Genomic DNA, 16,256 nt, shown 5'->3' on the forward strand with positions numbered 1-16,256 from the left:
GGGAATGAGTGCAACACCAATGAGCAATCGTGTGGAATATCTGAAAAGGAAAAGAAATGAATATAATAATAAAGTAGTCCTATATATAATAATAAAATTATAATATTAAAATAATAATAAAATTAATATAGTCCTATATAAAATAATAAAATATAATAAAGTAGTCCTATATATAATAATAAAATTATAATATTAAAATAATAAAATTAATATAGTCCTATATATAATAATAAAATATAATAAAGTAGTCCTATATATAATAATAAAATTATAATATTAAAATAATAAAATTAATATAGTCCTATATATAATAATAAAATATAATAAAGTAGTCCTATATATAATAATAAAATTATAATATTAAAATAATAAAATTAATATAGTCCTATATATAATAATAAAATATAATAAAGTAGTCCTATATATAATAATAAAATTATAATATTAAAATAATAAAATTAATATAGTCCTATATATAATAATAAAATATAATAAAGTAGTCCTATATATAATAATAAAATTATAATATTAAAATAATAAAATTAATATAGTCCTATATATAATAATAAAATATAATAAAGTAGTCCTATATATAATAATAAAATTATAATATTAAAATAATAAAATTAATATAGTCCTATATATAATAATAAAATATAATAAAGTAGTCCTATATATAATAATAAAATTATAATATTAAAATAATAAAATTAATATAGTCCTATATATAATAATAAAATATAATAAAGTAGTCCTATATATAATAATAAAATTATAATATTAAAATAATAAAATTAATATAGTCCTATATATAATAATAAAATATAATAAAGTAGTCCTATATATAATAATAAAATTATAATATTAAAATAATAAAATTAATATAGTCCTATATATAATAATAAAATATAATAAAGTAGTCCTATATATAATAATAAAATTATAATATTAAAATAATAAAATTAATATAGTCCTATATATAATAATAAAATATAATAAAGTAGTCCTATATATAATAATAAAATTATAATATTAAAATAATAAAATTAATATAGTCCTATATATAATAATAAAATATAATAAAGTAGTCCTATATATAATAATAAAATTATAATATTAAAATAATAAAATTAATATAGTCCTATATATAATAATAAAATATAATAAAGTAGTCCTATATATAATAATAAAATTATAATATTAAAATAATAAAATTAATATAGTCCTATATATAATAATAAAATATAATAAAGTAGTCCTATATATAATAATAAAATTATAATATTAAAATAATAAAATTAATATAGTCCTATATATAATAATAAAATATAATAAAGTAGTCCTATATATAATAATAAAATTATAATATTAAAATAATAAAATTAATATAGTCCTATATATAATAATAAAATATAATAAAGTAGTCCTATATATAATAATAAAATTATAATATTAAAATAATAAAATTAATATAGTCCTATATATAATAATAAAATATAATAAAGTAGTCCTATATATAATAATAAAATTATAATATTAAAATAATAAAATTAATATAGTCCTATATATAATAATAAAATATAATAAAGTAGTCCTATATATAATAATAAAATTATAATATTAAAATAATAAAATTAATATAGTCCTATATATAATAATAAAATATAATAAAGTAGTCCTATATATAATAATAAAATTATAATATTAAAATAATAAAATTAATATAGTCCTATATATAATAATAAAATATAATAAAGTAGTCCTATATATAATAATAAAATTATAATATTAAAATAATAAAATTAATATAGTCCTATATATAATAATAAAATATAATAAAGTAGTCCTATATATAATAATAAAATTATAATATTAAAATAATAAAATTAATATAGTCCTATATATAATAATAAAATATAATAAAGTAGTCCTATATATAATAATAAAATTATAATATTAAAATAATAAAATTAATATAGTCCTATATATAATAATAAAATATAATAAAGTAGTCCTATATATAATAATAAAATTATAATATTAAAATAATAAAATTAATATAGTCCTATATATAATAATAAAATATAATAAAGTAGTCCTATATATAATAATAAAATTATAATATTAAAATAATAAAATTAATATAGTCCTATATATAATAATAAAATATAATAAAGTAGTCCTATATATAATAATAAAATTATAATATTAAAATAATAAAATTAATATAGTCCTATATATAATAATAAAATATAATAAAGTAGTCCTATATATAATAATAAAATTATAATATTAAAATAATAAAATTAATATAGTCCTATATATAATAATAAAATATAATAAAGTAGTCCTATATATAATAATAAAATTATAATATTAAAATAATAAAATTAATATAGTCCTATATATAATAATAAAATATAATAAAGTAGTCCTATATATAATAATAAAATTATAATATTAAAATAATAAAATTAATATAGTCCTATATATAATAATAAAATATAATAAAGTAGTCCTATATATAATAATAAAATTATAATATTAAAATAATAAAATTAATATAGTCCTATATATAATAATAAAATATAATAAAGTAGTCCTATATATAATAATAAAATTATAATATTAAAATAATAAAATTAATATAGTCCTATATATAATAATAAAATATAATAAAGTAGTCCTATATATAATAATAAAATTATAATATTAAAATAATAAAATTAATATAGTCCTATATATAATAATAAAATATAATAAAGTAGTCCTATATATAATAATAAAATTATAATATTAAAATAATAAAATTAATATAGTCCTATATATAATAATAAAATATAATAAAGTAGTCCTATATATAATAATAAAATTATAATATTAAAATAATAAAATTAATATAGTCCTATATATAATAATAAAATATAATAAAGTAGTCCTATATATAATAATAAAATTATAATATTAAAATAATAAAATTAATATAGTCCTATATATAATAATAAAATATAATAAAGTAGTCCTATATATAATAATAAAATTATAATATTAAAATAATAAAATTAATATAGTCCTATATATAATAATAAAATATAATAAAGTAGTCCTATATATAATAATAAAATTATAATATTAAAATAATAAAATTAATATAGTCCTATATATAATAATAAAATATAATAAAGTAGTCCTATATATAATAATAAAATTATAATATTAAAATAATAAAATTAATATAGTCCTATATATAATAATAAAATATAATAAAGTAGTCCTATATATAATAATAAAATTATAATATTAAAATAATAAAATTAATATAGTCCTATATATAATAATAAAATATAATAAAGTAGTCCTATATATAATAATAAAATTATAATATTAAAATAATAAAATTAATATAGTCCTATATATAATAATAAAATATAATAAAGTAGTCCTATATATAATAATAAAATTATAATATTAAAATAATAAAATTAATATAGTCCTATATATAATAATAAAATATAATAAAGTAGTCCTATATATAATAATAAAATTATAATATTAAAATAATAAAATTAATATAGTCCTATATATAATAATAAAATATAATAAAGTAGTCCTATATATAATAATAAAATTATAATATTAAAATAATAAAATTAATATAGTCCTATATATAATAATAAAATATAATAAAGTAGTCCTATATATAATAATAAAATTATAATATTAAAATAATAAAATTAATATAGTCCTATATATAATAATAAAGTATAATAAAGTAGTCCTATAATATAATAATAAAACAGTCCAAACTGTGGTAGGTAATAGCCCACTCCACACCCTGCCTATCAGACTACATCAGGAACAATCTCTCCGGTAATGCCTTTTAGTGGATCATTATCAAACTGGAGCAACTTTAGAAGATAGTTATCAGGATGATTAGTGGTCTAGAAGTTATGCCCGTGATAAAGACCAAAAGGAACTAAGAATGTCAAGATAAGATAACTTGGGTCCATAATAGTCTTGTCTTAGAAAGAAACTGCATCCCACAGTATTACTTGCATTTGGAGTGGCTCTAACTGGCATAAGTTAGGAAGAGGCAAATTTTTGCTCCACGTAGATTCTCCAGGATTGTATTCAACTGCAAGTAATTGAAACCTAATTATATGGGGAATTTTTTTCCATAAATAATAAGTGTGGACATAGGTATTCCAGAGCTGGCATCACTGCTATGTTATCTTGAACTTGGGGTCCTTCTGTTAGATTGAGCCATGTGAAATTGTTCATACTCAGCTATTTTTTATTTACTAAAACAACAAGTCCATTTAGTTCAACCTAAGAGCTTCCTGTTTTGCCATTCTGGATGTGTTTGCCATTCTGATGCCATTTTGTCCTCCTGTTTGCAAGTTGGTGCCTGGACCCCCGGGTAGTATGCCAGGCTCTCAGTCAAGAAAAGACTGGGGGAGGGGGGGTGGTAAGGTTCACAAAGCACAGCCTTCCTGAGTATAACCCTCAAACTCCCACCCGGGAAACTTCTGCTCACTTCTCATTGGCCTGACCTGCACGGCATGACCATCCTCAGCTCTAAGGAAATCTCAGAGGTACGTATTATAAACAGGCACATTGCTGCCCTGAACAAATTTAGAGCCCTGTTTATAAAGAGGAAGGATAGAATTTATACTGAACAGTATTTTCTCACAGAGTTTATCCACTATGCAAAGGGAGGCTAGTGTCAGTTGATCTCCACTGTATCTGCACTGTAGAGTCATAGGTGTTTCAAAGCAGAGGTGACCTTGCCCCATTCTGATCCATTTAATGAGAATTTTTGTGAGTTGAACCTGGGCCTCTGCTTATGACAGTCTCCACAGGCGATTTGGATAGACAGCTGGAACTGGGACCACGACTCTGGCAGTGAGCGTCTGCTCACGGGAAATCCTGGAGTTGGTGAGCAGGAATTAGCGAACATCATTCAGGTGTGATGGTTGTCTCGGGTGGGAGATCGGGCTAATTCCAAGGTACCTCCCGCAACTCCAGAAGTCCGAAAACGCTTCCGGGTTTGATGATTAAACTATTCCAGCCTTGGACAAGGCTTCAGCAGTGCAAGAAAGTAATGAAAAAGTCGTGATAAGACATTTGGATCCTTCTATTCAGAAGTTTTACGGGAAAAGGAAGAAGAAATATAGAATAATTATTCTTATTTGCTTTCAGACTGGGAAAAATGGTTTATCTACCTGCAGATGTCTGTGCATCACCAACTGCATGGAGAAAAAAGCTTGTCAATCTTTTCATGTTTGGCCCAGGTGTCCTCTGGCTGTTTAGAGGACAGTCAAATGCCCCGGGGGGGATGGGTGGTGAAGAAAGAGGCAGAGTAGGTTTGAAGAAGCAGGTAAGAAGCACTCATCCACTTTGCCCTCTCCAGATAAACAAACCCACCCAGTGACTCTCCTCTTTTCTCAGGTGCACCCTTCCCTGGCCCCTAGTGCTCCCTCTGATGCAAAAGTGGTTCAGAGAGCATCCCTTCCTCCACACTTCTGACCCGCTGACCACTGGAGGTCCCATTTCCTGCTCTTGGGTGAGTTTAGCCAGAAAGAGTGAGCTCATCTCCTGCTCCCTGGACGCCTATAACATCTGGTTATAACCAGGAGGGATTACTGATGTGTGGGATTACATATTCAGGGTCCAAAAAAGATCTTGTCGGAGGAAGATATGAGTTGAATCTAATAAAAAGACTTCAGAAAGGGTAAGTTTCGAGGCCAGGTTGCCGTGTGCACAGTACAACACAGGCATAGGAGAAGGAAGGGTTAATTACAGCTCACCCTGAGTCTACAGGGTTCTATGGCTCCTCATAAACCTAAGGGCATCTTTCTCTCTCTCTCTCTCTCCCCTTTTGTCTTTTCCATAAGCACTGGTCGCGTGTGTGCCAAGTACTGTGCCGAGTGTGCAGATATACAAGGCAGTCCCGGGCCTCCAGGAGTTCACGGTCCAGTGAGGGGAGACACACGTGTCAGCAGGTAGCCACACAGATGGCAGCGGACACGAAGGCCGGAAGGAAGTGCCAGAGCAGTGGAGGCAGAAAAGAGAGAAGGAGGGGCTTCAAAGGGACGCTGAGCCTGGAGTTTTGTCGTGAGTCATAACAAGCGTTTTCCAGGTGGACAGGGCAGCCCTCAGCAGAGAGAGCAGGTGCACGCGTACTAGGAGGCGGAAACCCCTAGGAATCCACGGAACGGGAGTAGGGTGAGGGGAGAGGCCGGTGCCCCTGGGTTATGCCTTTCCAAAGAGCTGAGACTTCATTTTATCCTGATCTGGAATCAGGAGAGGCCGCATCCTGTAATATTCTGGGCTCTTCAGAGCACACTGGGAGGAGATTTACCTTCAAAAGAACATAAAGTAGCCAGAATAACTTTAGAAAAGGGCCATCAACACCCTATCTATGAATGATTATACAGAAAATAGGAGAAAAGCTTGGAGTATTTAACTAAGGGAGAAGGAGAGGGAATCCTGTTTTCAAATATTTGAAGGAAAGTCATGTGGAAGAAAAATCAGCCTTGTCCTGTGGGTAGTAGTATTAGCAGCAATCGTAATACTATTAGGTGATATTTATTGAGAGCTTACTACGTGCCAAGCACTTTATCTGCAGTAACTTATTTAATCCTCACACCAGCCTTAAAGGTAAGACTCAGAAGTAGCTCCATTTTATACAAGAGGAAACAGAATCACCCACAGAAGTTGATTAAATCGCCAAAGGTTTCGAACTAGGAAGTGGCAGAGCCAAGGTTTGGACCCAGGCAACCCAGCCACTATGTTGTGTGTTCTCTCCAGAACTCGAGCAAATGGCTGGAATCAATAGGAAGGCAGATTCTCCTTCTCCTTTGTTTCCCTGTCTTCCTGAACGGTCAGATGCAATAGCTCTCTGGAGAGATGCAAGTTCACCCCATACTGGAGACAGAAGTTAGGGGACCACTGCAGCGGCACTTTTTGGGGTGTTAGAGCTCCAAGAGAGGGATTGAACTAAACCATCTTGAATGTTCCTCTGGGCTCGGCTGGCTGCGACTCTGGCTTGCCTGACACAGCAGCGTGAACAATTTGCGAGTTACCCAGTGACTGCACTTGGTACAAATTTGCATGATAGCTCTCCCCCGGCGCCTCCTACACCTGCTGACTCCATCTAAACAGGCAAGCTTTCACTCCTGCCTGCACTGCAGGATCTGACCTGGCTTGGAGGGGAGGGCCAGCATCACTCTGCCTGACACAGTAGCTGCCAAATTGCCATTGGGGTTCTGAGCACGGAGCCTCTGTTGCCTGTGAGAAGGAGAGCAATGGAAGCATCAGGGTGCGTAGCCAGTTCCTGGGGAGCGAGCGGGAGTGGAGGCCAGGAGAGAGAGATGCAAAGCTTCACACTTATGAATGGAGTTTCTGCCAAGGCTCACCGCCACTTAGCTCACTCTAAATCCACCTCTAACACATTCATTCTTGACCCATGTTCACATACTCCAAGGCTCCTGAATTTCTCCTATAGGGTTGATCGTCATCGTTCCTGAGCCCGCCTACCTGAAATGCCATGCCTAGTTCATCCTTTCATCCCTCCTGAAGGATGCCTTCTTGATGAAGAAGCGTATGCGTGTATGGATATGTGACACAGTATGTATGATGCAGTGTGTAGTGTTTGTGGGCACACACACCACTCACACGTTCCGACTTTGGTCGTCCGTCTGTGACTGTGTTCATATTCTTAGCTTCCTACAAACAGAGACTGCTTCTGCATATTTTCTTCTAGCACCACTACCTTTCAAGGACTAGACTCAAAAAGACGATTTGCGGAATTGCAAAATGTGAGACTTGAAATGAAACTTGAAAAATCTTTCAGTCCAACTGCTTTATTTTAGAGATGAAGCAACTGAGGCTCATGGAGTGGATGTGTCTTATTCCAGGTTGAAGAACATTTTCAGATGACTTGAGAGGTATGGTTTTCAAACCTGGCCACAGATTGGAACCCCTTAGAGAGCTCTGAAAAATATCCAAACAGCTCACAAAGAGATTGTGATGTAATTGTTCTGGGATGGGGTCCAGACATCGACACTTTTATAAAGCTCCTCAGGTGATTCTATGGTAGAACAAATTTGAAGGCCACTGGCTTACAAAATGGGAATATTGCAAATAAAGACACGTTGCACCTACCCACTGAGGACCTTCTAACGTCTGAGACAGGGTCAGAAGAGGTAGAATTGCTCCAGGTTGCTTGACTTGGAAGAATCATGGATCCGTGAGAAAGGTACTTGCCTGTTCTGCAGGGAAAAAGCTAAGAAGAATCACCACCACTGTGGAAATGCAGATAGAAGCAGTGGGGTAAGCAATGTTCCTAAAGCATCCAGGGGGCAGCCACAGCACACAATGTGAGCGGAAGAAAAGCTCGATTCCCTTTGGGTACATAAGGCTGAACGCACAAGTTGACAACTGAAAGAAGACTTGTGTCCCAACCACAGTTGGAGTATCAGAGGAGAACAGATAAATGACGACGCGTGTCTATTATTCCAGGAACCCTAAATTAGGGTGTGATGAGTGGGTAGCAAAAAAAAAAAAAAATAGGTTCTCAGAAGGGAGGTCATCTTAAGTCTACCTTGAAATTTGAATCCCTCAGAGTCCCCTGAACTGCATTTGCCTCACCCCAGCCAGCTGCCTCAGAAAACCCTGCCCTGCCCTGTGTAAGTGGCCCCCCTTGCCCCCTTTGACCGTCTAGTTCTATGCAGAAGGCAGGTCACAAACGTGGTGGACAGGCCTCTGGACAGGATGGCAGTGGTGCCAAGAATCAACCAATAACTCGAATGACAAGAGCCAATAGTCACAAAGCCAACCACCTCACGCCAGGTTTCGCCATCCTTGTGCTAACCGAGGGAGCATAACACATCCCTGAGCCCCTAGTGGCAGGAGTCAGGGTGGCATAGCAGAGGCAGCAGCTGTTACATGATGGACCCAGAGCCAGGTGGAGCTTCCTCCCGCAGTGCTCCCCATCTAAAAACAAGCATCCAGGGTTGCTGCGTTCTTCCCACCCATCATAATTTGCACAAGCAACTGTGCAGGGGGCCGTGACACGCAACACGTCCCCCTTGCTTCTGGCCCTGTTGGTTCTTCCCAATGTGATTATAAAGAATGGCAAATCAGGGCTTCCCTGGTGGCGCAGTGGTTGAGAGTCCGCGGGCCGATGCAGGGGATACGGGTTCGTGCCCCGGTCCGGGAGGATCCCACATGCCGCGGAGCGGCTGGGCCCGCGAGCCATGGCCGCTGAGCCTGCACATCCGGAGCCTGTGCTCCGCAACGGGAGAGGACACAACAGTGAGAGGCCCGCATACAGCAAAAAAATATATATATATATCTTATGTGTCCTAAAAACCTAAAAAAAAGTACTCTTTTTTTTTAAGATTTTTTTTTTGATGCGGACCATTATTAAAGTCTTTTATTGAATTTGTTACCATATTGCTTCTGTTTTATGTTTTGGTTTTTCAGCCACGAGGCATGTAGAATGTTAGCTCCCCAACCAAGGATCAAACTCGCACCCCCTGTATTGGAAGATGAAGTCTTAACCATTGGACCACCAGGGAAGTCCCCATACTCTGTCTTTAGTTGCTTTGATCACTGATATATTCCCAGCACCTACGACAATGCAGGGAACATAATAGGAACTCAATAAACACTTGCCAGGTGATTGAACCAACGGACAAGTAAACAACTAGATCTAGTCTGTGTTGGATTAGAGTTTGGTGACACCACCACCAAGGAGAAGCAAAGGAGGCACCTCTGGAGAGTGAATTTGAATGAGCAATTGAAGCCAAAACTAGTCCATCTTTTGAACATTCTTTTATTACTGTAAAGGACAATACTCTTCGAGAAGCCAAAAAAAACAAAAGAAAGAAATCAAATTTAGTAACCTAAGATGTCCTTAGTAACAGAGCTGAAGAACGTGTTTTCCAATATTTGGTTTCTCAGCTTGACAGTCTCTCTTGAAATACTTTTTTCTCAGCAATGAAAATGTGAATCGTTGTTGGTTTGTTCTGCGGTTTGCAAATGACTTACAGAGCTCTTCTGGCAGAGTTTCTGTTTTTCTTCTTGCAAGTAAACTAAAGGCCATTTCTCTAATATGACTTAAGTGGGGGAGATTCTGAGATCTCCTGTCTTGGTTTTGGAAAGAGGAGAAAAGGTAGGGAGGTGAGGAGAAAAGGTAGGGAGGCAAGCAGAAAGAAGAACGGGGACACGGGAACAAGCAGGGTGTAGAAACTAAACAGAAGCAGGAAAGAGGCAAAGGGAAAAGGGACGTGGAACACTGGAGTGTCGGGGACACGCAACAGCTGAGGACGCTGCCGTCAGTGCGGTCCCAGCCACACTTATGGGGCATGAACTCGCCACTGGTTCTTTGGTTCCCCCCACTATCATTGCACCGCGTCATCTGGGCTCCTTGTGACCTGGGAGGACAGACTCCCCTCCTCTCCTAGGCAAGCCTGTGCAAGGCGGAGCAACCCCTGCCAGCTTGACCCAGATCTGTCAGCTGATCAATTATGTTTCCCACGGAGGAGAAGGGAAAATGAAAGGGAGAAAGAAAAGGGGAGAGAGAGGAGAACAGGGAGGGCAGAGAAAAGGAGGAGAGAGGGCAGAAAGAGGGAGGGAGGAAAGGGCAGAGGAAGAGAGGGAGAAGCAGGGAGAGGGAGAAGGAGAGGGATGGCGGAGGAACACACACATCTCTTCACTGAAGCTCTTGTAAGTTCAAGCTGCCACAGCAAGAGCGGGCTCAGTCCAGAAGGTTGCAGAAACAAATACATAAATACATAAAATAAAATACAAATTCTAGAGGTTACTGGACGAAATCAGTCAAGGCAGAGGATAGAGTCCTCTTCTTCCCACCCTTTGCCAGCATAGCTTAGAGCTGTTTTTTTCCCCTCTGAAACTCTTGGCTCCACCCTCCTCCTCCCCAGGGCCCCTCCCCCTGCCATTGGTCCCACCCCCTTGCCCCTCCCTGAACAGTCTCCTCCAACAAAATGATGGGAGGTATGGTCCCCGCCGCATGTTTCTTCTAAATCCCTTCCTGTCTTCACCAGCACATCCTCTAAGGGCAGGAGGCCTCTGCCACCAGGTGGGAGGAGACACCTGGGAAGATGTGGTACCCAACCCCACCCGACCTGTACACCATCGATTACCTTATTTTTGAGTGTTTTCACTTTTTATGTTTAATTAGTTTTATTGAATTTCAAATGACTACAGACATAAAGTAAACATGCAACAAGCCAGTAGAGCAGAAAGAGAAGGAGCTGCGCAAATACCAGCAGGCTCAGCATGGAGCTCCACCTAGCACCGCGTGTTTGCCGCGTTACAAGCCTTAATGAGTCCTTACAACACCCAGGGGAGTTGCTCCCCATCCTGGCAGGCAGGTGGGGAGACGGGCGCACAGAGGGAAGTATTTCCACCTACAGAAAACGTGGGGGACTTTGACTTTGGATGTACCTGCTCCCCAGCCAGCTGTACTCAGGCCACCAGAACTGGCTGGAAATCTGGCAGGCACGCTCATTAGGGTATTTGAAGGGTCTGTGGGACCTCTGCTGAGGTTACCTATACAGCAAAGTGGGAGTTTTTTGCATCTTTATCATTCTAGTCGGTGGGCAAGAGCAGGTCATGAGCTCCAAACCTAAAAATTCTGGAACAGAGACAAATCCTAGACACAATAGTCCTCTCCAAAGTGGTTCCACCAGGAGCAGATGGCAAGAGCTTCACAAATCCTTCCAGCACGTTCCTGGACGTCCCAGAATCACGTGTCCCACATTGACTCAGAAATGTCACCACTGCTTAGGATGTTGAGCTAGCTCACCTCGTCCCAAGGGATAAAGTGTGGCCAAAGCCAACACTGGTGTGGCCCATCCATGACACATAGCTGGCCCCAGCCTGGGTCACGGCTCCTCATGCCTGCCAGGCTGCATGGGTGCAGGGGCAGAGCCCCGGGGAGCTGCTAGGACACAGTGCCTGGCAGAGCACACAAGCAGGGGACCAGGAGAGGCCCTTCAGGGACACAGCTCAGCACCCTTCATCTCAGCACCATAGGAGAGGCCACTGGGAAACCACGGAAGTCAGGGGCAGATGTCACAGGATGAGGAGGGGTTCCAGGGCTCATATTTGGCTTTAAAACTGACAAAGGCAAGGAGCAGCGCCAGGACAAGGCTGTGTGCCTGGCAACTAAAGCTGCGACCCAAGAATGGCCCCGGCTGGGACCCTCCGGCCACCTCGATCAAATGCTCCGAGGACCGTCACCGTGTGTGAAGGATGGAGGTGAGCTGCATTTGGTGTGCCATCCACGGCTCGCCCCCGGCTCGCCCCCAGTTGGCAGCTCCAAGCCTGGCAGCCGGGGTCCACACTGTGAAGCTCCTCTGCAGAGTCCCCCCCGAATTTTTTTTTTTTGGCCACATGCTTCCAAGTGCCCACAATGCTTACATCAGGCCCAGGATCCCATCATCCCAAACCGATTCTCCCCTTCGCCAGTAAACATTGTTGCGGTCTCATCTGCCCCCCCTCACATCTCAGAAGCACCGCCCAGCTCAGGCTGCGGCTGGCACCCAAGTGTTTACTGTGAGTGGCAGGAACTTGGCCAATCCGCCCAGCTGAACGGTGTCCATGTTGCTGGTGCCCAGAGAACGAGAGGGTGAACCTGGCCCCATCTCCTCTCCCTTCCCCGCTGCCCTGCCTGTGTATAAGTGGGCAGGTGTGTTGGTGTGGGATGTGAGAAGGTGAGAGAAAATGAGAAAGGTAAGATAGGAATCTAGCCAAGCTCCTCGGAAAGTGTTGAAAGGAGCATTAATCCTTCGAAGGAGCAATGGTACTAGAAGGAGAGAAGCTGCAGCACCACCAGCCATTCCTTTCAGAGCCTCTCAGTGGCAGAAGGTGGGCGGTGTGCTGAAAAGGACAGCGCCTAATCTCGGTCCTCCGTCCTCACTCTGGTTCCCAGAAACTAGGAGGAGCTCTTGTTAATCAGCCTCAGATCTTCTTAGGGCCAGAGCCCAAGGCACTAATCACCCTCCCGCCCACCCATCGCTGATCAGTGCTGACTCCCTCCCCATCTAAGCTGGATCGTGGTTGCTGGTGGGGTAGAGGTAAGGAGCAGGTCAGGGAGGGGTCCGTCACCTGCCCCTAGCCCCAGACACCTTTTCAAGAAGGCAGGAAACCCAGGAAGTAACGGCTTTAGGAAGAGCCAGCTTAAAACAAAAACAGGAGAAGAAAAAATTGCCTTAGAATGTGTACTGCATTCTAACTAGTCCCACTGGGTCAATGCAATAGGGGTGGATTACTGCAGGCAAGACGTGGCTGCCTCAGTAAGTCTGTGAGTTTGATAAGAGGTAGCTGGCCGACTCCAGCTCCCACCCCCTTGAAGAGAAAACACACCTCATGTTGGCTGGTCCAACTGGCATGTGGCTCAGGGGTCTCGGGGGTCCCTTTGCCTTAAAATTGGGCAGCCCGGTTCTTCTGGGACACTTTGAAGGCTATTCAGAACTGGCTCGAGGTGGGTAGCACAAATAAGGCCATTATTCGTCTTAGGAAAAGCAGGATTTGGTAGACTGTGAGGAGAGCTGGGGTAACCAAGTCACCTCCATCCCCGCCCCAAGACGGCAACAAGAACGAAAATCAGAATTCCCCCTGGAGAATTTTGCATCACCACTGCCTTCCCATCTATTCAGGAATGATTCAAAGTATGAGCAAATATTATGCTTCCCTGCATTTATTTCTGATTTAAAAAAAATCATGTATGCTAATTTATATGTAAATTCAGTATGGCCCAGGGCTCCTGGCATGCAGCCAGTGGGGCTGTGGATGGTGGGATTTTGGCCATTGTCTCGGGTTTGAAGTTACAGATGGAAGAGACACAGACCTCAGGACAGATGGAAATTATGGAGGTCTTGGGACCTTCCCTGTCCCTTCCTCTGACCCCTCACTCCACCCCTTGACTAGTTAGTTTCCATTTCTGTGGTTAGCATGATAGAAGCTGTTTCCCTGAGGCTACCTGGCTCTGGACTCAGTTTCCCCGCTGCCAGAGTTGGGTCTCTGACCTCACTGGGCGAGCCCCTGTTCACCCAGTACAAGCAGGGGTTTGCGCGCACGCGCGCACACACACACACGCACACACATGCTGCCACAGCTCCTTGTTACGTAAGAGGAGTCAATCAGGGCTGCCACCACGTGGCCTCCTTCACTCTCACACCCACCACCCCGTGAGGGAGGAGAGACACCCCGAGGCCGGCGCCCCCGAGGCTGGGTGCAGCAGGCGAGGCAAGGAGATTCCAGCACAGTGGACTTGCTTGCATCCAACTCAGATCCCTCCGGGGCCCCCTTCCTCCCCCTCGAGCCCCAGCCGAAGGTACACACGCATTTGATTCTTCCCTTGCGTGGTCAGCCCTGCAACTATGGCAAGGGGACAGTCGCCAAAGCCCACCCTCAGAGTGAGGTCAGCAGGACCCGAGGTGGGGACCAGTCCGGACCACGAAAGCCCCGTGCTGCGGTGGGGAAGGGAATCAGGTGCGTGGGACCCCTCAGCCTTCTCCACCCCTTGGGAGTGAACTTTCCTCTGGGGACTCAGCTGCCAGGGCTGAGCTGCCACGCGGGGTCCTCTGGGAGATGGTGCTGGACCACCCGGGGAAAGTTTCTCTGCCCGTCTCAGTCCCTGGGAGTGCAGGGATCTTCAAAAAAGAACGAGGCAAGCCCGACCCTCAAAGGACAGGGTGGGTGGGAGCAAGCAGGTGGGCAGGGAACGGCGGCTGCTGGGACCTGGAAGCCGGGACAGAGCGCGGGGCCACCCGGTGCAGCGAGTGGACTCAAGGTTGAAGCGGATCCCAAGCCACTCCAGCACCGCAGGGCCACGTCACAGCGCGCGCTCACCCCCAGCAAGCCTGGCCCCAACTGCAGCCCCTCGGCTCCGTCTCCGCTTCCCAGAAGAGAAAGAAACCGAACATTAGCATTCGACCCTTCATGCCTCTCTCCCTTCAACTTAGGAGAGCTTTCCGGAATTTCAGAGCCCTGCTGGCTCCTACAGCCTCTTATCTGCTTGTTACCACGCCCCGCTGCCCCCCTCCACAAACACACCCCAAAACACATGGGAAACTACCCCGGCTGCCCACCACTGCTGCAGACTGATCCAGCCCTTCTAGCTGGCTCTCTGACCACGATGCACAGGTACCTGATTATGCCTAGCCTGAATTTTCTGTTTGCTCCTTGCAGAAGCTTTGCAAGTTTACTGGCCGATAGATATTTAAAGTTTCCTCTCGTAATTTCTTCCCAGTACCATAAGCAACGCGTTAGCAGCCCCGTCGCCCTCCGAATCCGTGATTCCATGTGTCTCCATCTATCGTGTGTGTGCAAGAATGTACGGAGGTCCAGGGGACCAGCACACAGCCACGTACCGCACGGGAGCCCCAGACACATTTTACTTCTGCACGTACATTCCCCCCCGCGCCACACACCCACCCACCGTTCCGGCAGCAGCCAGCATCAAATCAATATCCTCACAGCCTGGGAGGGAGGATGAAGTCCCAGCCATATGCTGCTCGGACGCTCTCTCCCCCACCTGCAAACCAACCGCACAGCAGAGCCGACTCAGAGAGTCTGCGAATCATCAACAGCACACTGTCCAATTCCTGGGTCGACTGTAGGCAAATCAATAGCAAGCTCTTACCTTGAAAGAGAAACAGAGCAGCCAGCGCTGTGAAGATTGCCCAAGAGATAGAATTGTGCATTTTTGCCTGGATGGTTTTCATGATTTTTTTTTTCTTCTTTTTCTTCTTTTTTGTCAGCTTCGGGTTTTTTCTTTCTTTCTTTCTTTCCTGACAGATTGCGTTGCTCTCGAGCTGGTGGAAGGAAATTTAAATCCACTGTTTTGCTGAAGGACACCACAAGAAAGCCAAGGATGGGAGAGAGTGTGACTTCTCAGTAATTATCTCTCCTCATACTCTGGCACTGAGACACCTCGTACAATCTGGCCCTGGACAGCCCTCCTACAAGCTGCAATCATTGGTTCTAATCCAAGGATTGACAGAGCTACAACACACGCGCGCGGGCGCGCGCACACACACGCACACGCACACACACACACACACACACACACACACACACACACACTCAGGAATCATTTACTGGGCAAATCAGGCTAGCTGATTAAAGAGACAGGAGCCTGGAGAGATGGCATGATAAATGCCACTTTGCCCCTTCTATATTACTTTCATTTTTTAAACTGACAGTCTCAGAACCCC

At 40.7% G+C, this 16,256-nt stretch overlaps 1 protein-coding gene across 3 annotated transcripts in view; it reads right to left on the reverse strand.

The window, feature by feature from the left end:
• Window positions 1–16,023, reverse strand: part of NTM (neurotrimin) — a 954,879-nt gene extending 938,856 nt beyond the window's left edge. For 2 of the 3 annotated variants that reach the window (XM_024131161.3, XM_055091563.1), the window contains exon 1: window positions 15,683–15,959. In XM_024131161.3, coding sequence (XP_023986929.1) covers window positions 15,683–15,764 — 82 coding nt within the window. In that variant the 5' untranslated portion in view covers window positions 15,765–15,959. Of the gene's footprint in view, window positions 1–15,682 lie in introns of all 3 variants that reach the window. The other variant, XM_024131164.1, reaches the window with a different exon arrangement.
• Window positions 16,024–16,256: the final 233 nt, after the last annotated feature.

The sequence above is a fragment of the Physeter macrocephalus genome, chromosome 16 (genome assembly GCF_002837175.3).
Source record: "Physeter macrocephalus isolate SW-GA chromosome 16, ASM283717v5, whole genome shotgun sequence".
NCBI classification, from domain to species: Eukaryota; Metazoa; Chordata; class Mammalia; order Artiodactyla; family Physeteridae; genus Physeter; species Physeter macrocephalus.